The 23,049-nt window shown below is 46.7% G+C and overlaps 1 protein-coding gene across 2 annotated transcripts in view; it reads left to right on the top strand.

Annotated features, from left to right (window-relative positions):
• Positions 1-23,049, top strand: part of APAF1 (apoptotic peptidase activating factor 1) — a 57,588-nt gene that overhangs the window by 10,633 nt on the left and 23,906 nt on the right. For both annotated transcript variants that reach the window (XM_076068112.1, XM_032956851.2), the window contains exons 6-17: positions 149-261; positions 2,544-2,675; positions 5,513-5,751; positions 6,564-6,731; positions 8,015-8,140; positions 9,459-9,578; positions 12,418-12,602; positions 16,494-16,620; positions 17,409-17,534; positions 19,552-19,683; positions 21,426-21,551; positions 22,156-22,323. In XM_076068112.1, coding sequence (XP_075924227.1) covers positions 149-261; positions 2,544-2,675; positions 5,513-5,751; positions 6,564-6,731; positions 8,015-8,140; positions 9,459-9,578; positions 12,418-12,602; positions 16,494-16,620; positions 17,409-17,534; positions 19,552-19,683; positions 21,426-21,551; positions 22,156-22,323 — 1,762 coding nt within the window. The remainder of the gene's footprint in view (positions 1-148; positions 262-2,543; positions 2,676-5,512; positions 5,752-6,563; positions 6,732-8,014; positions 8,141-9,458; positions 9,579-12,417; positions 12,603-16,493; positions 16,621-17,408; positions 17,535-19,551; positions 19,684-21,425; positions 21,552-22,155; positions 22,324-23,049) is intronic.

The following is a 23,049-nucleotide window of genomic DNA, read 5'->3' as shown; positions in this document are numbered from 1 at the left end:
ATTTTTTCCCCACAGTCTCTCCCCCCCCGCCCTCTCCCAACTCTCGTCACCTTCCCTTAATCTTATCTTCCCCCCTCTTGATCCCGATAACCGAGTCCCCCTTGTCAAGCGCTGCGAATGGCAACTGTTGTTGTTGCTGTGGCTGCAGGTGCCTGTTGCTGCTGGATGATGTCTGGGATAGTCGTGTGGTGAAGGCGTTTGATGTCCATAGCCGCGTCCTGCTTACCTCGCGAGACAGCAGCGTCACTGATCTAGCCACTGGTAAGACACGGCACTGACAATCCCACAGCCTTGACAAGCCCACAGACTTGCAAACAGCAGTTTGACATGTAGGCTTTCGTACCCAATATTATTCACAATCAAGGTTTTTTGAGTTAGATCGCGTAAGTATAAACGTGTCGTTAACCCGCCACCACCCGACACAGCCAATTAGTAAGGTTTGTCATGTAAACAAAACGTGCCAATTAGTTACGAGTTCAGCACACCGGTGTGTTGGAGAGTAAATCGACAACATTTACAAATTTGAGTACTGTGCCGTTTCGCTGGTAATTACATCCAGCTTCATCAGCCGATTTTGCCAGAATTATTACGAGATCTACCTGCGTCCAGTCTTGAATAGAGCAAGATAAAGTCATCACTGTGGGCCAAACAGGTGCAGAGTGTAGAGGGGTTTTATTGTAATTATATACAAATTATTGTTAATCACAGTTAATTAGTATGTGATGCCTTTTACAAGGCATACAATTGTAAGGTATATTACTTCATACGCTTCCAAGCAGCACTAAGCCTGTAGCTGTCAGAATGATTAAAGTTATTTGTTATTTCTCTAAATTTCAATAGATTCTCGCATTAACCTTGGCCAGTAATAATTCGTTTTACACAACACTTCAACGTTATAAAAACCTATTGAATGCCTCTGTTCGCAAGCATGTTCTGCAAATACCGACAGTTGTTTAACACGTAGGCTTTCGCGACCAATATTATTCATAATAAAGGTTTTTGGGTTAGATCGCGTTTATTTATAAATGTGTCGTAACCCTCCACCACCCGACACGGCCAATCAGCAAAAAAAGTGTCACGTTGACAAAAGACAAATAATTCACTACTTTAGCCCACCGGTGTGTTGAAGAGTGAAAAAAGTGTCACGTTGACAAAAGACAAATAATTCACTACTTTAGCCCACCGGTGTGTTGAAGAGTGAATCCACATTCACTCTTCAACACACCGGTGGGCTAAAGTAGTGAATTCACCACTTTAACACACCGGTGGGCTAAAGTAGTGAATTCACTACTTTAGCCCACCGGTGTGTTGAAGAGTGAATCCACATTCACTCTTCAACACACCGGTGGGCTAAAGTAGTGCATTATTTGTCTTTTGTCAACGTGACACTTTTTTTTGCTGATTGGCCGTGTCGGGTGGTGGAGGGTTACGACACATTTATAAATAAACGCGATCTAACCCAAAAACCTTTATTATGACCGACAGTTGTGTTTGTGAGTATTTCATATTTAGTTAGCAGGAGTCGGGATGAGAGACGACTCTTGAGTCACTAGACGCGGGAATCAGAGGTCTCGCGTTGACGATAGCTGGAACCTCGGCCATGAGAGTTGTTAGGACTTCCTTGGAGAGTCGAGTGGGCCCGATGATTGTCGGAGCACGCAATGTGCGTGAGACTTGAGGGCGGGTATCTGTGTCTGATCCAGGCTCCACAATTTCAACGGGGTCTGTTGCAACTTCGCTGTGGTGCCAGCTTGACTTTCTCGAGGATGAACCGCATGTGGTACATTCCCGTGGCATCTGTGGTTTTTAAGTAAGACACGGCTGCTATGTCTTTTTGAGACATCTCAAGACACAGATCCCTCTGCACCGAGCCTCAGAAAGAGAGTTAAGGGTTAAATTTTGACTTAAAACTTTCGTGACTGCAGGAATTCATATTCTTTGGTTCTTTCGGGAGAGTCACGTAGATAAAAAAAATAATAAACTGAATACAAATAAAAATAATAAATAAATAACCCTAATGTAGACTGTAGCCTGGTTATTAAGTTTTGTGAGTGTACTGGTAGTCTGTAATGTAGACTGTAGCAATGGTTATTAAGCTGGGTGAGTGTACTGGCAGTCTATAATGTAGACTGTCGCCTGGTTTTTATGTTATTTTGATTACTGAAAGAACCAGTAATAAGCCTACATTATAGACTGCCCGTATGCTCACTCAGGTTAAGAACCATTGCTACAGTCTACATTACAGACTGCCAATATGCTCACCAGCTTAAAAAACAACAACAACAGCTTAAAAAACAACAATTGGTAAACGCTTTGTGGTCCTTACGTGGGATGTTTGGCCAACTCTATTATGTATGTATGTTGAAATTATTTTGCACTGTACATAGCCAAGCGTGCTAATCGGAGGTATTAATTATTGTTTTGTACGTGTGGGAAGAAACCAGAGAATCTGGTGAAAATTCGTGGTCAATCCCCGTACAGATAGAACTTAATCCGTTTGCTGCTTTGTCAGTGATGACTCCTGATCTGAATCTTCCCTGAAGGGGCCAAGCACAGAGTGTTCATGGACCAGGGCTTGTCGGAGGAACAGTGTCTGCAGGTGCTGGCGCAGTGGGTGGGCAGAGAAATCAAGGACCTCCCCGAGGAGGCTGCAGGCATCGTGGCGGAGTGCCGAGGTAAGCGCTCTCGTGGAGTCAAACGCGTGGGCTCCACGCTGCGAGCACCTCCAAAAAGCACGGTCGGCTACATACGGTGCGACAGAAGTTCAACATACATTTAGGTGTGGCATCATGGGTGCCGTGCGTATCGCTGCCGTACAGGTTAACGCACAATTGTTATTGGATTTGAATGAAATACTCAAACTCATATCGCTATAATACCACGGTTGGCTAGGCACAGCGCGAGAGAAGTTCGGCATACAAACAATCGGCCATTGTGTGCCATCGCCATGGTCCAAGTTTGCCACATTTGACAGATTACACTGCAAATTACAAATTTGGGATTACACATAGTAATCATCGCCCCCTCCTGGCAGACTAATTCTCACTTGCAGGCCAGTGCACAGTCAACTTCTGCCACACAGTGATGGCTGCCATTGAGGTGTCCGATAAAAATGTTTTAGATGAAACTAATGATGGATTTGCAGTCATTTCAAGTTCCAAGTTGATGTTGTTGAACTGGGTGAGAACTCATGAGACCAGGATGAGCCTCATTCACAAGAATCACCTAGGTCACCAAAATGACAAAAACAAAACCAGTCGAATAACGTGTAGCGATGACGCAAATAGAAATCAGGGCAAAATCAGCTGTCACGTAAGACATAGAAAATATAGCACTCGCTTAAATCGCTGTTAAATAATAAACTCCCTGCAGCGGAAGTTAGCTCGGGCAGAATTATTTTTCCGCTGAGCAAAGTACAATTACACTTAAGTTGCAGAAACATTAAACAGAAATAGGGTCAGTATTGTACTAATATGTAAACGGACAACGCTACACGATGTCAAATGCAATTGCAAAGTGACGTTCTCATAAAGAAATGACAGCTCAGCACTAAATTGCGGTTTAGATGGGAGAGTAACCACGGAGGGAACGAGACAGAGGGGCTTTCACCATGGAGATGGAGAGATGCCATCAGCTCGTGTCCAGCACCTCGATGAATCGTTGCATCACAGAGACCATAAGAAAAGTCCATGACTTGAGGAGGCCTTAATTCCGTGGTGGATAGAGCATGGCTGCTACATAGGATGATGACTGTACCGAATTTACAAGTGCCATCAGAATGAATAGAATATACTGTGGTACAAATTGCTGAAACACAATGGCCTCAAATTATATCTAAAGCCGTAGATCCTCACCTCACTTGGTAAAAGCCTCAGCTAACTTTGGTCACGCAAGATCCACCCCCCCCCCCCTGCCGTTGCTGAAATGGAAAATTACGGAACGGTTACAAAAATATTTACGCTCATTTTGTATTCGCACATTTAAATATGTCTTGAATCACAACACAGCTCGCAGTCCCTGAGGGAATATATTTTCCACGACTTAAAATATTAAGTTTGAACATGCCAGAAAACAAAAAGAAAACTGGGAGCCAGTTAACACCTGCTGCTGCTTTCAGGTGGCAAAACTACAAATGACTGGAATGTTTTGAAGGTCGTTGGACAAACGTGAGGGAGTGGTAGGAAGCTTGCCCATTGAGCCAATAGCTTCTTTTCAATGGTGCCACATTCAATACAGCTGCTATGGCACCACACTTGTTGCTTGGGGAGCGAGGGTTTACAATGGTTGTACAGAACAAATGCAGGTTGGCAATCATAATTGATGGCATTGCCAAGCAAACTAGAGAGAAGAGCAATGTAAGTATAATGCACTCTCTCCACCCATTAGTGCCACACACTAAATTTAAATACATTTTATTAACCAGGTAAAGGTCACTGAGCTGTTACCTCTTTTTCAGAGGTGATAGCTCATCAAAGTGGCTGATCATCATATGTGTGAATTTATCGTAGCAGCCAAATAATCTCGGCGCATGTTTTTAAATGTGGATGGCAACACTGGTGGACCTGAGGACCATGGGGAGACAACACGCGGTCTCCAAATATACAGGTGTCGGGATCAAACTCATGACCTCTTGTGTACCGGGCAAGGGGGATAACATCTCGCCTCCGCGGTGCCTGACGATTAACTTGCAGCAGACATGTTTATAAACTTATACGATTGTTCTCAGCAAATCTGGTTGTGACTTGTAGATGCCAAAGAGTTCCACATCACACACAGCAAATCCACACACCACGACAAACGAAAGGGGCTCCACAATAATTGCTGTATGAATTTTTTTTCCACCAAATCGAATTTTAATTATGACGTTTCATTTGAACTCTAAGGAACAGCCTGGGTGCCAACAGCTTCGTGTCTTTTTTTAAAGTGAACTCGTGGAAAAAGAACCTCCCATCACATGATGTAAACTGATATCCTTGGCGTTTTGGAGTGCCCTCTACACTGACAACACAAAACACGACCTCCTAACACGTCATAGTTTTTTCGCAGCCAATATGATTTGTAATTGATTTTGAGTTTGGCAACGTAGAAACCTTGCGGAAATGTATTTTTCGTGATGTAATCAAACACATTAAATTGTCACATGTCCAGTCATTTCACGTGGTGCATAAACACGCCAACCAGAACGTCATAATTACCTTTTTTCATGACCTGAAGATGCTTGCCACAGCTTCAAGCGAAATGTCGGATATCAAATTGACACATTTGGTCGGGAACATTTTTATTCAAATTTACCTTTGAGCCGAAACGATAATAATTGGCGCGTTAAAACGCGTCTACACGTGGAAAATTAATGCTTGGCTATGTTGGGTGGTTCAAGGGCTACACGACAAAAATATGGCCAGATCATACATGTGGCCTAAGCCCAAAAATCTATTATAATTCGCTATGCCCAACGCAGTCCCCAGCCACTTCGATTGGTGGGGAGTGGCTGATGCTGTTTCCTTTTGACCAGGTTCTCCTCTGGTGGTGACTCTTATTGGGGCCCTGCTCAAGGACTTTCCTTCTCGCTGGAGCTATTACCTGAAACAGCTCCAGAAAAAGCAATTCAAGCGCATTCGGAAACCGTCCTCATACGACTACGATGCTTTGGACGAGGCCATGGAGATCAGCGTGTCCGCCCTCCAGGTGGAGCTTCAGGATCACTACAACGACCTCGTCGTTTTCCAGAAGGACACCAAAATATCCTCCAAGGTACAGTGGCCACAGGATTTTTGTTTATTTGCCGACAAGGGCCTGACACATCAAGCGATCGGATACAAACAGCCCTCTCAGAGTTGTGTAACAGATAAGAGTTGACACGTGCCCCTGATTGAGCAATGTTATAAAAACTTTGGAAAAGAGACGGTGGGAGGGAATTCAAAATTGGAGCAGCGCGATGGAAGAAGCAGAAGAGAGTTGTGATTATTGTAGTAGCACGGTCGAAAAACCTGACCACCCTCTGAGCAGTTACTGTGCCACGTCATACAAATGGAAGATGGAAGGAGAGAAGCTATGGAGAAAGAGGAACAGACAAAGACACAGAAACACGGGCAGAGACGCACGCAAAGAGGATCCCAGAAAGATGGCCATGGAGAGGCACACAGTGATACAGACACAGATAAAGTGAGACACGGGCAAGGTAATGGAGAGGGACATGTACATGTAAGAGAGGGACACAGGGAGAGAGAGACGGAGAAGAGCATGGAGAGAGGGACTCGCAAATAGATTTACACTGAGATACCAAGAGAAATTTGGGCAAACAGAAAGACAGAAGAGACGGAGAGATATGGGTGCATAAAGACACACAGACATTCAAAATCTATTAACCAGATGAGAACGCATGAAACCGGGATGGTCTCATTTGGAAGAGACACCAGGGGCACCCATGTACGCCACAATGATTTGATACGTCGCCCCTACTTGAAATTTATGCGGACCCGCAGAGGCTGCGAGCCCCAGAAACAGCCGCTCGTGTGTGTGACTCGCTGTGACTGTAATTGAGAGTTTCTGCTGTGTGCCTGCAGGTTCTGAGTGTGCTGTGGGATATGGATGTGGTGGAGGTGGAGGACACAATGAAGGTCCTGGTGGACAAGTCCCTGGCCTTTCAGCAAGAGGACGCTGACACCTTCACGTACTCCTTGCACGACTTGCAGCACGACTTCCTGGTGGAAAAGAACCACGCTGTGCTGCAGGTGAAACTTGACCATTTGTCCCAAGAGATCGACGATCTTAACTCTTTCCCGTTCCAAGATATCTGCAAGTTGCAGGGGTGGAGTCCAATTCACCGCTGAATCTCGGAACGCGCAAGCGGTTGAGCGTTAATTTTATTTATAGAGGCGTAGCGTCGTTGTTTTTAAAGACGTTGTACTCACTGCAGAGAACCATAACGACATGACCACAGTCTATGATAGCTGAGGCCAAAGTGTGCGACATGGCCTCTCGTGTAGCCTCGTGGGAACCTCGGTACCGACAAAGTAATTTTACTTTAGTACTTGTACGTCATCGGAACAAAATCGGAATAAAAACTGATGATGTAGGAGATCTGGGTTTAAAAGGTCAAAGTTATTTCCTGCTTAAATCAACATTCAAGTGGTACTCATCTCCTGTATACATCTCTCTGTCAGTGGTGTAAATTATACATTCCCACAGTGGGGACGAGCCGAACCATAGCACAACCGCTGTGTGCTTCCTTCATCAGTAGTTCTAATTTTATTGAACCCATAGAGATGATGGGCCGAGTCACTAGGATCTGATCGCGACCTTCTGATTGCGAGCCGCTCACTACTGCTGAGCCACAAGAAATGCGTTAACTTTTGATCTATTACAGCTTTGATTGTGCTATTTGTTGCTCCCCACCTGACGTGTTGGGCCTTTGAGCCTGTGCTCAGATAACCTCAAATAAATATACAACAAACCTGTACCAATGACAGTATTGTTGTTGTAGTAGCTCGTTCACCACTTGTTGCAGAGGTCGTGGTTCGAATACGGCAAGCCGCCTTGGTTCGAATACGGCAGGCCGCCCTGGTTATTACCATGAGTGTGTTACCTGTAAAATACTACGTGTCGTCTGCTTCACAATGGACGTTTAAGATCCCCTGGTGTCATTCGCAAGGGTAGGACATTGTGTGCCAGCGTCAGGGTCCGAAATTGAATAAATTATCCGCAAATTACTCAATTTGAATTGTACACAGCAGCAATCATCGCCTCCTACTGTCAGACTAATTTCTGCTTTATGAAAAATAAGAATAGGTGTTACCCTTTATGGCCATGAAACAGGTGTTAAGATGTTCCAATGCGTTGTTTGCAGGCCAGATGCTTTGTCAGATTGTGCCACATACGGACAGCTGCCACTGGGGGTGCCATGAAAATGTACAAGATGAGATGTGATGTAAGGCGAATGGAGTTGCTGAGGCATTTAAGTGAGTGCCATGCGAAAGCAACTGTGATAATTCAAGATGATGCTGTGCACTTGCAGAAGCGTCACGCTAAGCTTGTCGATCGCTACTTTGTACACTCTGGAAAAAACTTCTCCTCTCTGCCGGACGACGGATACGTGCACTTCTTTCTGGCGACTCACATGGCGGAGGCGGGCCAAAAAAGGGTTTGTGCACACATACACAGACATCTCCGTGCAGCCGGGTAGGAAAACTATTGGCCTTGGGTTTGCTAGTGGCGTTAAAGAGTTGGCTGGATACAGCGCAGAATTGTCCCCAAGATGTTTAAAGCTGAATCGAGCCCAACTGAAATCGCTCTGGAATCAAATGACGTGGTATTTGAGCTAATCTAATGGTCACAATAGTGCGGCCTTGTGTGGTGAATCCAGCGCAAATGTGAGTGCACGGCGAAATAGTGGGCTGAGTTCATTGAGTGTTGTATTTACGGCTCACCTGGAGGCTACATCACAATCATCAAAACGCGGAGGAGCGGTGGCTTCCACAGTCTAAAGGACATAGTCGGACCAGTTGGCAGTGCTTGTTTCTATACAGAAACCCTCATTTTACGTGGATCTTCTTTGAGATGTTGTCGATATGGAGTTGAAATGACAGTTTTTTTCAATTATCAACAGACCCAAATATTTTAATTGGTTTGTTTAATATTGTGGTTTCCAATACCCCCAAATAGATGGTGACTGGTAGGGATGAGTCTATCCATATGACAATCATTGTTGACCCCCCACAAAAAGGTACCTATTTTATCAACCCTGGAAGCATGATGGGCCAATACAGCATTTGAATTTGCAACCTTATGGTTGTGAGCCACTCGCTCTGCTGCTGAGCTCACTGTGTACTGCATTTCCGCATTATAAACTAACTCATGCCCTGAATCACAACAGGTAAAATTCAGATGCTGGGGCCAGAGTACAGAACAACTTGCGCAATTATAGAAATTGTGTAAGCTAAGACTCGTAAACTCTTTCCATAAGGGAGTTAAGGCAAGTAAAAACCGTGTGATGTGAGGCGAGAACTTCTATTGTCAAAGTAAAACAATGTTAACTGATAATTAATAAAATGACATAATTATTGACATTAATAACAAATATAATAAACATTAATAACACGTATATACTTGCCCCGACCACAATGGCTGACGTGCATGGAGCGATGATGTAACGGTGGCCATGTTGCATGGGGTTATCTTCCTGGCCGGTGATTGGTTTGTGAAGTGGGAGTGACGATATAATCCCTAGCAACCACTGCCACGCCCCACAGCTTCGCGATCACACCGGGACTCGCATACCTCCTTCGAACTTTGTTACGTTTTGGCCAATTTCGGAGATGACTGTGAGCACACGCTGCTGGATTTTCTGTTCATTTTCTGTCCTCGGAGAGGGGGCGGCGGGGGGGGCGGGGGAGGGGGTCCCATTGCATTAAAACAGCGAATCTGTGTGCACGCTTTAACTTGCGCGCGCATGCGTGCAGGAGCTGTGCGAGCTGCTCTTTTCTCTCGAGTGGGTGGAGGCCAAACTGCGAGTCGTGGGCTGTGCTCACCTCATCAACGACTACCTGCAGCACGAGGAGCTCATCACGAACTCGAGTCAGGTGCTGCCCCACGCACTTCAACCTCCTCTTGACTCGCCGCTATTTTCAATTGGGGGTCCGTGAACTTGGAAATGTCCGGGAGTGTTTATGAAACCGTATCAGTGTAGTTTGGATGGGTCTTTTTCTCATTGTGGTACAACATTGATTTATAGTTATTAACAGATCTACAGAGGCTGGAATTTGCAAGTGAAGTTTTAAAAGAGTCAAGCAGAGCCGAGTGAATTGCACGCGTTTAGTTGTTATATTGGAATAAATATGCATTTTATAAAGCTATTGCTGCTCAACACAATCGTTAGTTTGCCATTAGCATGATCTTATACACGTCCAAGAGCTTGATCCCCTCGCCTGGTTATTTCGTCCAATGAGCTCCCATGAACAAAAAAAATGTCTTGGCCACAGTGAAGTGACCTCAGTTGACCACTGAGGCTGTGCAAAAGAGCTTTATAGCTCATCGGATTCCTCCAGTATAAATATTCTGGTGCTGACGTTTGAAGAATTATGAGCGGTGTTACGTAACGTGCTTTCAAATTTATGTAATCTGATTATTGGATCATGCATGGATGCCAGGGTGTGCCACACAAACAAGGATGGATGTCAAAACGCAACCGAAGTTATCAAGATTGAAAGTTGAGCATCGCATTGTGATTTAGATGAGAGAGTAACCGAGGATATTTGTGAAGCGATGGGATGCACGTGTTTGGGGCATTAACAGAGCGTGAATGACAATCGTCTGAGGTTTATTTTTCCTCGGTACAGTGCACTCCTGTGCTGTGGAACGTCTCAGATTTTGAGAATTTTGGTCCTGAATAAACTCTTTGGATAGGCAAGCGACTGCGTCACCTGTGTATGTGTAGTGAGTCCAACTGAGTCGCAGACATTGTCTTGGGAGCAACACTATTTCAGTAACTCAACATAACATACCACAACCTACGCTTGGATGTTGAATGCCCATCTAGCCACGCTACGGCAGAACTAGACACGGTTCGCTCTCCCGGCCCGGACCACGAGCTGGGTCCCGGACCGCGTGGCTAGAGGCTTCTTTTACCCGACGTGGATCTTCATCACCAGCAACACGAAGAACCCCGAACCCCTTACCCCGCCCACCTTATTGATCTCTCGAGCTCTTTCCCGAGGGCTCCCGAGAGCTCTTTTATACCACGTGACCGCCCAGCGGCCCCTGTCCACCGGTGGCCCCCTTCCAATATCATCCGGTCACATGTCGGCAGGTCAACCAGCCTATCATGCCCCAACATAACCCTGGCGGGTTGACACTTCCTCTCGCTCCCTCACCGGAAGCCCGCACCGCACACTGTACGTGGTGCCTCCGTGCTGACCAGCGCTCACCTAAGCCCCGCTAGGGCTGGTACTACGCCCAATAAGCGGGCTGCACGTAATGCCAACACATTATTCGCCGTGGCTTCGTAAGCCCGGCACCACACAGTGACATACACAGTCACTACATGTATTGAAGATGAACTTGGCCCAGTGGATCTCCCTCCGAGTTGAAAGAGGAGGTGATAATCGGTCTCGGAGTAAAGGTCACAGTGATGAGTGGAGTGGTTAGATATCGTGAAAGGCAGAATGAGAGACAGGATTTAGAAAATCCAATAATACTTTAGAGGTTAATTTGAATATTTCAGAACAGTCTTGTAAAATTATAAAGGCAGGAGCTATCAAATGTGTCCTTGTAGAGGATGAGAACAGATTTGGTTTCAAAGCCCCGATCAATTTTTCATTTTTTCGATTGTGAGATTGTCCCACTATACATATCCGAAATGCGTTCCTGGGAAATGCTTCTAAGCTCGAAATTACTTGGACATAATGTTAAAATCGGTGGTTGCGTTCCGAGCCAACATTTCCTGGGGAAAAATGCATGACTAAATATGAAGTGTACAAAAATGCACGTTCTTATAAATTAACATAATTTTGTATTAATAAATACAAATAATTAGATGAAACTTACCAGAGATGGTTGAAGAACTTCCTGATCGAGGCCTCTTAGTGTGACCTGGAGTTATGTGGCGAAGGGGCAGGATCACCTGCCTCTTCATCTAAAACTATTTAAACTAGCTTTATTTTTTGTTATTTTATTGTTTCCATTCTACGTGACTTTACCGAAAGAACAAAGAATATAGCTTTATTTTACCAAGTAAGGCCCACTCAGCTATATAACTCTTTTTCAGAAGCAACCTGGCTACAAATGGTAGGCCATCGAGAAGTGGCTTATGTGGAAATGTATAGCAGCCAAATACTCTAAACGCATGTTTATAAATTTGGAGGGAAAAACCGGAGGACACAAAGAATAATCCACGCGACCACGGGGAGAACATGCAAACTCTAAATATACAGATGTCAGGATCGGGATCGAACCCATGATCTCAGGCAAGGTAGTTACAGTGAGGGAAAAAAGTATTTGATCCCCTGCTGATTTTGTACGTTTGCCCACTGACAAAGAAATGATCAGTCTCTAATTTTAATGGTAGGTTTATTTGAACAGTGAGAGACATAATAACAACAACAAAAATCCAGAAAAACGCATGTCAAAAATGTTATAAATTGATTTGCATTTTAATGAGGGAAATAAGTAGTATTTGACGCCCTCTCAATCAGAAAGATTTCTGGCTCCCTGGTGTCTTTTATACAGGTAACGAGCTGAGATTAGGAGCACACTCTTAAAGGGAGTGCTCCTAATCTCAATCTCAAAAAAATAAGCTAGATTATTACGTGGCTTAACCCAAAAATCTGTTCTGTATCGTAAATAAATTAACATATATTTAAAGTTACAATGTCGCTATCGCTGGCTTTGCGTTGCGCACCCACGCTCTGAATCTCTGTGCAGGAGCGGTCGATGTGGAAGGACTTCCTTGCGTTCTTGTCCGTGAATGGACACCACTTCACGCCCACGCGGCTGCCAGACGTGCTGCAGCTGGCGCTGTGCCAGCCCGACAGCTCGGCGGTGTGTGCTCAGGCTCGCGCGCGCCTTGCCCGCGGTCACCCACCAAACACCGTCTACCTCGACTGGCTGTGAGTGCTGGCCGTGCCGCATTCCCCATTGAGTCTTTAGATATTTTTTTTTCTTCTCGGTTCTCTGCATCCTCGGCGCAACGTTACCAAGCTCGGTCGTAATTCTCGGCCGGCACAGCCTTCAACAACACCCGACCGGTGAATATGTTGTACTAGACTTTTGTCTGTATGCGTAGAGAAGTACACGGTCATCCTCGTCATCAACCGTGATGAATTCGCTGCTGGGTGATGGCTTTCCAAAGCCGCCTCCACCTTTCATGATCCTGGGACGCAACAAGCCACCCGTCACCTGCAACATGTATGCGTTAATATATAGGGGCCGCCGGTGGCGCTGGTTAGAGCACTTAACCCGTAATCAGAGGAGTTAACATTCCATTTCGTATAGACTCAGCCCATCATCCTTTCGAAGATGATAAAATTTGCACTATTTTGCAGTCAATAAGTTTATTTGATATGAAAAAATAAGAAGAGGTTTTACGTTTTCCTGCAAAAAAACACGTGTTAAGATGTTCAAACACCAAATATATACCGTTTACAAGGCATCAAGTCTGCATTAACCACACTTGTCGCAAAACATGCAATCCTCCGAATTTAACCTTTTGAATTGAAGCCTCATCCCAAACCAGAGAATGACTATCTTGCTATTTAAATATCCTTCATGTTGTGTTTAAAGGTGAACTTCAAAGCTGCATGTCTTGCATATTTTATCTAAATTAAATTTTCCTACTCCGTGTCCTCCAGACTGCTGTTTAAGCTTTACAGGGTGCATATATGATGCATAATGGAACGGCATTTGATTAAAATATTACTGCAATTCGGAATTGAGCAGCTTAATTTATTGATGACATTCAAATTTAGATAGAAATTGTGTTAAATTTGGCAGCAGGGTGGTGCAGTGACAACACTTGAACCTGGGTTCGATTCCCGACTGGGGCACATTATGCGTGGAGTTTTGTATGCTTTCCTCCTGCTCTGCATGGGTTTCCTTTGGGGTTCTCCGGTTTCCTCCCAAAACTAAAAAAACACCCCCAATGTAACTGGTTTTGGCCAAAACATTCCAATGCAAAATTTTTACTGCAAATTACTCAATCGGATTATAAATGGTAACATTGCTGCCCACTGTGTAAACCTGGCAGGACCCTCCTGGCAGTCTTGAGACTCAGTGAGGCTTTCCTTGGTAAGCAAATAGTCAGTGGTTGAAGTGTCCATAACGATAAATGTGTTATAATACTCTTTGGTTCTTTCGGTAAAGTAAATAATAAATCACGCCGTTTCGATCGCAACACAAGCAATCGTCATCAGGCAGAAAAACACAGCAGCAGAACTGCTGAACAAGAAAAGGGCTGTTGCAACCAGAGGTTATGTAGAGGTTTGAGGTGGGCGTCACCCAAGGGCAAGTAGGCGGGGTCAGAGATGCAAAGGAGTCCCGTCGCCGTGCGCACGCACAACAGCTGCGTCAAAGGAGGATTGGCATGCTAATGCAAACGAGCACAATGGAAAAATGCGCCCCGTAAGTCGCACAGCAGCACCGTCATCATGCACGCACAGCAGCCACGTCAAAGGGGGATTGGCATGCTAATGCAAACGAGCACATTGCGAGAGTCGGAAATAACTGATAAACAACGGCAGGAAGGATGGAAACATCACAGCATGTTATGACTTAACTAGTTAATAACATCCTTCCAATGATTGCTCAGTTTGTACCCATCTTCTCGGTTGAAATTGTGTCTGTGTTTATATATCTGGATGGCTTCATCTTTGATGGTAGCCCGAAGGTTTGCAGAGTACCTTGGTCTCTGAAAAAACAATATCGTGTGAACCCACCGCGTTAAAACAGTGATCAGCCACGGCAGAGGTATTGGTTCTGCCGTGTTTCAAATCTGCCTTGTGTTTGTGAACATGGTCCGAGACATGTCATTTCGTTTCCCCGATGTAACTGCTACCGCAGACACAACTTAGTCTGTAGACACCAGGGTATTGCATGTCGGGAATCACATCCTTCACAGAAGGGATCAAATCACGGATTTTGTGTACTGTGTTGAATCGAACCTGGATCTTGTGTTTGTTCAAGATTATGGAAATATTTTTGGTAACACCTGCTATGTATGGCAAGGTGATGGTTTTGATTGGGTCCTCAGATAGCTCTCTCCCCATGGTTGGGGATACAGCTTTGCGAATTGTGCGGTTTGAATATCCATTCATCTTGAGGGCTTGGTGTACGTGCTCCAGCTCACTGGCTAGGTGGCGCTGGTCGGAGATACAACGTGCCCTATGCTGTTTTAATGAGGGAGTTCTTCTGGGCTGGATGGTGGTGGGAATCAGGTTTTAGATAGGAATCCGTGTGGGTGGCCTTCCTGTAGACATCCAGGAATGGTAGCTTGCCATCGTTTTCTACTTCCATGGTGAATTTGATGGATGGGTGTATGGAATTGATGTGGTTGAAAAATTGGTCCAGTGCTGTCTGTCCATGTGGCCATATGACAAACGTGTCATCTATGTATATTTTCCACAAGGAAGAACGTAGGGTGGATGTCAGGATGGCATCTGTTTCAAATTTCTCCATGAAAACATTCGGATGTACCAGGTTTGGTAAGGCACACTGCCTTACAAATACTTACTTCACCTGGAATGGTACATTCTACAAACAAAATGAAGGTACCCCTATGGGTTTCCCCTTGTCGCCAGTGGTAGTGAAAATGAAAGAGCCCCTCTTTTGTGAACTTGGTGAAGTTCGATCTGTTCGTCACGTCACCACTGATTAATTATACGCTTACACAGGAGGGTACAGATGCTACTATTAGTGTAGTGTAGTATTCGTGTGTAGTGTTATATCAGTAGTTTGTAGTAGTGTAGTGTGTTCTATGAGTATTGTGTTTCATGCTTACACAAGAGCTACGGATGCTACAATCGGGCAGCTCTTGATACTGTTCAGTTTGGATGTTCTCCCTGTGGTCGCGTGGAATTTTCTTCTGGTCCTCCGGTTGTTCCCTCCACATTTAGAATCAACATCATGCGTTCAGAGTATTTGGCTGCTATACATTTCCACGTGATAAGCCACTTCGTTGAGCTATCATTTGTGGCCAGCTCACTTCTGAAAAAGAGCTACATAGCTCAGTGGGCCTTACCTGGTAAAACAAAATATTGTTTAGCTTAGCTCTATTCAGAATCAGAATCTTTATCCTGAAGGAATCCGATGAGCTATTAAGCTCTTTTTCACAGATGTCCAGTAGGGGTGAGTCAGAAAGTTACAACAAAAAACAATACAGAAAACGGGAGGAGTGCAAAGTGTAGGAAAGGTAAACAGATCGTTAAATATAAATATATAAACTCGGTAAAGTATTTAAGTTGATCACCAAGCTCAACATATGGTTATGTTTTTTCAGTCGATTTTCAAATGCCAAAGAAAGTAACACTCTCAGGATTGTTTTTCTGGTGGCCATTACATCGGCCTGGAGGCTTTGTAGCATTGCAGGCCCTGTTGTGCTCTCACATGAACTCGTTTGCTTGGTTGTATGTTGATGAGTGGGCATGGCTTGTTGTTAGCGGCTTCTAGCCGTGTATGTGATGACGGCACGCTAATTCCTAGCTGGAACCTTGCGAGGATGTCGATTTTGTTCGTCTTCTGGATCTTTGCTAGATGGTCGCACTTCGCCCGGAAAAAAAAGCCTTCAATGTTGAGATGACGAATCCGTACACAACTACGGTGATTGATGGAAGGTTTGGTCCTGAGCAGGAGCTCCCTGATGGCTTCTAAAGATGCTCTTCCCACCGAGAGGTCGACGATTGACGTTCGGTCGCCATGCTGATGGCATTCGTTGTGGCTTCAAGCGTAACGGGGTGAGACCGCGAGATGGCCGTTATCTTCCACCCCTTTGTGCTGGCACGCGGCAGGAACAAGGCGTGTGTGGCGGTGTCCCAGCGCTTGGTGGTGCGTGCGCACGCGGGCGCCGTGTACCACGCTGCCTTCTCGCGCTCGGGGGAATACGTGGCGTCGTGCGCTGGCGACGGCTACCTCAAGGTAAACAACTGGGCGCCCGGCCGCCTCGCATCACCCGCTCTCTTTTAGCCCTGCGGAAGCCTCTCTGGTCATCGTGCTGTCTATGACATTCATCCACTTCCTTCCCCACACTGTCTTGTGCCCAAGGTGCCATCTTTTTAGAAAAACAATGTCAATGATTAGGTTGAGACTCGTGTAGACAATGCGGTGATGCTGTGTTTGAGTTGGCTCGCACAAACTGGTGTACACTCAAAGACAAAGATCCCCCATATAGCCTGAACAGACTGTTGGGGAAAATGCTGTTAGCGAGCACCAATGAAGGCCAGCGTGGCACACGGGCCGCCTTTGTCTCCCCAGTGATAATGTTTGCACACCACACCAGGTACTCATTTGAGGCTGTGTCAACCAAGGGGAGGCCCATGACAGGTTCAGATAATTGTCACTGGTGTTGGCCATGAGTGGGAATCGAACTCAGGTCGCCGTGTTCGTAGTGCAGAGCGCTAGCCGCTACACTGCACATTCACACACTCTCTCACAAACACTTCTTCGACACCGCAAGGCTCCCACTATGTCTGGATGCCGTTTTTATTGCGCTTGTTAAGGTGTGATGTGAAATGCATAACGCACGTCATCCACGCCCCGGGCCAGAATCGGCACGGGAAGCAGCTGGCGGGGTACCCACTCGTACCATGGCGGCCCCTCGGTGACTCGTCCCCGAGGTGTCAGCGGAAAAAAAGGGTTGTTGTGAGTTTGAATGGTTGTGCACATTTGTCAGTGTTTGTGGTGTGTGCTGTGTGTACGGAACACAGAAGTGGAATTCCCGAACGGGCGAGGAGCTGATGGCCACCTACGCCCACGACGAGCCCGTCCTCTGCTGCGCCTTCGCGCCAAATGGGAGGGTCATCGCCACGGGCTCCGCCGATCACACCGTCAAGGTGGGTCAACCAAACCCGCCAGGGCGCATCGCCGGCTTCCCCGTGCAGCTGCTCCTCGGTGAACCAGGTTCCAGGGAGATATCTTTTCTGCCAGCCCAAGGCCATTACATTTACAGTATAATTGCTTTCGTCATTTGAAACAGAGGCTTTAATGAAGGTATGAGCTTTTACTAATTTTAAACAAATAAATGAATATAATTCTCGCCAACGACGATTCGGAAGCTTGGTGGAATGCGTTTGATGAGTGAGTAGTGGAGTCAAGAGAGTGGAAGAGGGTGGTGAATCATCCGGCTGCTGCTCTCACTCTTCTTCTTGTTGTTGCTAAGCTTTCCCTTCTTAGGCACTGGCCACTCGCTGTAATCTTATCCATAATAGAGGTTTTTTTTGGGTGAGTTTGCGTAAATGTGTCGTTAAACCCGCCACCGCCCGACACAGCCAATTAGTAAGGTTTGTCACGTAAACAAAACGTGCCAATTCGTTACTAGTACTGCACACCGGTGTGTTAGAGACTAAGCCCACGACATTTACAATTCGAGTACGATGTTTTTCCAGTAATTACAACTAGCATCATCAGGCAACAACCCGATTTATGGAGAAATCCTCCTGTTTCGTTCTTTAATAGAGGGATAAATGTGGTTTCGTCACTTGTGAACCAATCAGGTGCGAAGGCCGGGGGGGGGGGGTGGGTTAATATATGTGTAGTGAGTGGCTCCGACACGGTAAGGACTTCAAGTTGTTTACTAATAAATCTTCGGTACAGCCTCGTCTCTCTCTCTCTCTCTGCGGATGTCCACCCGCTCCGGTGACTGCACTGCCTCCGCGCCACGTGGCGCTCACTCCGCTCACCAACACGCCGCTGGCTGGCGGCGCGCTAGGGAGCGGCTGAGCGGCCGGAGGTCGAGCCGCCACGTGGCAGGTGGAGATGGCGGGGCAGCAGCGACGGGGAGCTCCGCTTGACCTTCAGACACCGACCCCTCACGTTGCCATGCCCCCCGGCTTCTATTCGCTCCCCGGAGGCTAAGCCCCGCCTCTGGCCACGCCCCTCCTGGAACCGTCGCGAACGTTCCAGAGGCTTCCCTGGTGGATCCGCCCCATCACCTTTCACCTAGATGTAATGACCACTATAGATAAACGTAGACTGTATAAGGTAATGTACCCCCCACAATAATACAGGAGATGGCTCTCTCTTATTACATATGCATATAAATTACAATGTATATCCATTACCGGTTTGGCTATTCATAGGGTAATCAACATACGTTATACATGCACATTATGCACGCACACGCCTGTTTTTTGTGTGCACGAAAATCGCGGTACCTATTGTTGTCTGCTCACATTTAATCACCATCGACCTATGGTGACCTATATAGGCATGCAGTTAAACAGTGTATTGCAGCACTAAGCCTTTAGCTATCCGAATGAGTAAAATATGTTTTACTTCTCTCAATTTCGATGGATTCTCTAATTAGCCTTGGCCAGTAGTAACTAGTTTTGTACAGGACTTCAACATTATCAAAATCAATTGAGTGTCCTTGTTGGCACGCATGTTCTAACGCTGCCAACATTTGTATTTCGGAGTATGCAATATGCCTTTGGTGTTCATTAAGTTCCATGCTGATCATTCATTCTGTCTGACCAACATAGCATTTGCCACAAGAGCAATTAATCCGGTACACACTTTCTGTTGGCTTGAAACTCCATTTCCGGAAATATTTCCCGACGGTGTTTAGGTCTTGGTTCAGAGTGGATTCGATGTTGTTGAAAGTGGTTTGCTCGCGTTACCAGGGCAAGGTCATCCGCATAGACAAATGTGCGTGACCCTTTGTAGGGTGATCCTCTGAGAGACGGAGCGATGAACTCCGTCCACGTGCAGGTGCTGGATGGATTCTTGCAAGGTGGCGGCGGCACCATCTCGGGGAGGCCTTCATTCAGCAGTGGATTGATCATGGATGATGATCCTCTGTGAAACTCAGCTGTGGTGTATTGTGAATGTGTGCTGCGGGTGGCACTGCAGCTGTGGAATGCGCAGTCTGGCCGGTTGCTGGGCCCGCACAGGGCTCACGACGGCGAGGTGCAGCACTGCACGTTCGCGCACGCCTTCCACAAGCCACTGCTCGCCACGTGCTCTCAGGACTCCTCCATCAAGGTACGACGCTCGCGCGGGTTCAGTGGCTTCATCTCGGCTCGCGCTCACCTCGGTCACACAGTGGGGACTACACACGAGCAGCAGTCATCGCATTCCGACTGCAACCTCGTATCCATTTGTGGGCAGGTGCTCGGTCACCTCGTTAAGCGCAGCAGTGGTTCTCAGAGTGCGGTCCCCGGTACCACCTGTGTGGTTCGCGGGGCTGAGATGCAAACGCCGGTTGATCCGGACAATAATGAAAACGTTTATACCTTTTGTCTCGGACGTGGAAAAAAATCACTTATACCTGTGTAGTGAGTTCAACTGAGTTGCAGACGTACTCTTTGGAGGCAACACATTTATTAACACCAACACACGGGGCAACTGCCCCTTTACAGAATAACAACCTATGGTGGTGACCACCAGGATAACTACACTAAGCACACCGTAACTAGCTACAACGGACCAGACCCCGTGTTGGAGACTCTGTAGGACGTAGAACGTAGACGGAGGTTCCTTCAGGAGGAACAACAGCGCCGGTCCCTCTGGGGGGACCCGGATTATATCCCCTGTGGCGTGGCTGGCTCCGCCCTTGGCCACGACCGCCTTCCAGAATCTTCGAGCAGGATCTCGACCCTGACACGTGACCACCCCTAGCCCCGACTTGGGGGGCCCCTGTGTAGACTTAACCGGTCAATTGTCCTCTGGGGTCAACCAGAGTGCCACGGCCCTTAGTAACCCTATTTCCATGGCCGGCACTCCCACACCCTGTCGTGTCGGGGCCGGCACTGCACCCAGAGCGTGGTGCCATCCAACGCTATCGATCAGCGCTTACCAAGCCCCTCTAGGGCCGGTACTGCACCCACATCATGGTGGTGTCTGCGATGTCGCTACACCGCACGCCGTGCCTCTCTAGGGCCGGCATTACACAGTGACATCCCGCGATGTTACTACACCTACGTAAAAAAAAAGTTCCAGTAATATGACTAATTTTATATGACTGGTATTTGTGAAAAAGAGCTTCATGGCTCATTGGATTCCTCTCGTCTCAATAAAGATTTTGCTTGAGAGAGAGAAGTGAATGCGTTTTGTCACAAAGGGTTGTGGGCTGGGTGGTCCGCGGATATGTTCTTATCGGCCGAGTGGTCCGCGGGCCAAACAAGATTGAGAAAGATCGGTGCTGCACTGGAACAGCCACTGGGGAATGCCCTTTGAATATTTATGATGAGATGTGAGGCACATTGAGTTGCTGAGCCATATAAGAAATGCCATAATAAATGCAACGATTATTATGAATGTACTTCGGGGTCGTTTGTCCATTATTTTCCTTTATACATACACTTATGTTGCATTGTATGTTTAATTACGTGCATGATTCTATCGTTCTATATTAAAATTCTTGTTCACAAGAATATTCATGTTGATATTTTTGTTTTACAAAAGGGTAGGGAATGCATTTTATTTGCTGATGATTTCCAGCTAAGGCTGCATGCATTTATGCATTATCTGTGATGGTCCGTTTGTCTGTAACATGGGGTCACAATAACTCTTGTAAGAATGATCCAATATAGTGTTAAGTTGTGTCACTGTTAGGAACTTGTAATCATCGCCACTATGGATACAAAGGCGGCCGGGCATGGTGCTGGCCAGCCACCTCCTCGTGTGCCGTACTGGCCTTCCTCAGTGCTTACTAACAGCATTTGCCCCAACAGCCTGTTAAGACGATATGAGATCTGTATCTTTTTGTGTGTGTGTGTGCGTAGCTGTGGGAGTGGAAGGAACAGGGGAAGGGCTCGGCCCTTCTCGGCCACTCTGGGCCGGTTCGCTGCTGCTGTTTCTCTCCGGATGACCAGCGTCTCGTCAGCTGCTCTGTTGACTGCACACTCAAGGTACTGCCACTCAGATGGCATCGCACTCCATACAAATAAAATTCCACATTCGTTATTCAAGCCACTCGCGTAGATAAAAAATGATAAATAATGCTCTTTATAAATAATTATCTTTATTTACCCAAGAAAGCCTCACTGAGTATCAAAACTACGTTTTACAGGAGCTTCCTGCATCGGGATGTTTGGCCAGTTCCATTCATAAGTGTTTCGCTCATGACTGCATCCTGTCAACTCTTGTGCACATGTATCTGCGCTGTTTAATACGTGTGTGTGTGTGTGTGTCTGTGTACATGTGACTGTGTGCGCTGCGACCCAAGTTCGATTCCCACTCACGGCCAACACCAGTGGCGATAATTTTAACCGGTCCTGGGCCTCCCCTAGGTCGACTCAACCTTAAATGAGTACCTGTTGAAAATGTCGCCACTCCGGAGACAAAGGGTTGCCGGGCGTGGTGCTAGCCACCCACCACCTGGTGTGCCACGCCAGCCTTCGGAAATGCCACTTGCTAACAGAACTTGCTCCAAAAGCCTGTCACGGCTATACATGGGGGAATCTTTGTCCTTCTGCGTCTGCGCGTGTCTGCGTCTGCGCGCCCGCGCCCTAGGTGTGGAGCGTGAAGCTGCGGCAGGAGGAGCGCTCTGTCGACGTGCGCGAATGCGTCGACTCCGAGGATGGGGCAACGAAAGAGGGGGAGCGCTCCCTCGCCCTCCGAAGTTGCGCGTGGTCCCCGGACGGAAGGCGGATCGTGGCCGTCGCAGAAAACATCGTCTTCGTGAGTGGTCAATTTCCAGAGGCGGCACTCATCTCTCGTTTACAGAAATTCCACGTTCCTATGGCAGGGACTAGTCTTCCCATAGGACAATCACTGTTGACTTCCCCAAAAAGTGGTACAAGTTTTTTCGAGCCCCGAGGGGTGACGGGCCAAGTCAAACCCCCATGACCAGGATTTGAACTCACGACCTTCTGATTGCGAGCCGTTTCGCTCTACCGCCGAGCCAGCTGGTCAAATGTGTGACGTCATCAGATAAATAAGTGAAACCCTTAAACTATAAACTGTTTTTTTTTTTATTTTACCAGGCAAGGCCCACCCAGCTCTGCAGCTCTTTTTCAGAAGCGACCTGGCCACAAATGATAGCGCAACGAAGTGGCTCGTCATCACGTGGAAATTTATAGCAGCCAAATAATCTAAACCAGGGGGTGGGGGATGTCCGGTCCCGCGGGCCATATGAGGCCCGCGAAATCATTTGGTCTCTGGCCCTGCCAAGGAAACCGCAGGCCAGATTCGAAATTCAATAAATCTAGGAGAGAAAACCTGGAAAAGCAGTTGTGAGTAGCGACATCGTCAATACCGGCTAACAACATCACACGCCTCGCCAAAGAGAAGCAGTTCCAGCCGTCGCATTAGGGTCGAGTTAATTAAATGTTTGACCAAATATAACGGGCTCATTTTTAAGTTGATAATTTTGTATGGCCCGCGAATGATGTTATAAATATCCAA

Source organism: Petromyzon marinus, chromosome 19, assembly GCF_048934315.1.
Source record: "Petromyzon marinus isolate PM22_M1 ecotype Great Lakes invasive population chromosome 19, UKy_Petmar_22M1.pri1.0, whole genome shotgun sequence".
Taxonomy (NCBI): Eukaryota; Metazoa; Chordata; class Hyperoartia; order Petromyzontiformes; family Petromyzontidae; genus Petromyzon; species Petromyzon marinus.
This window is presented reverse-complemented; position numbering and strand designations above follow the sequence as displayed.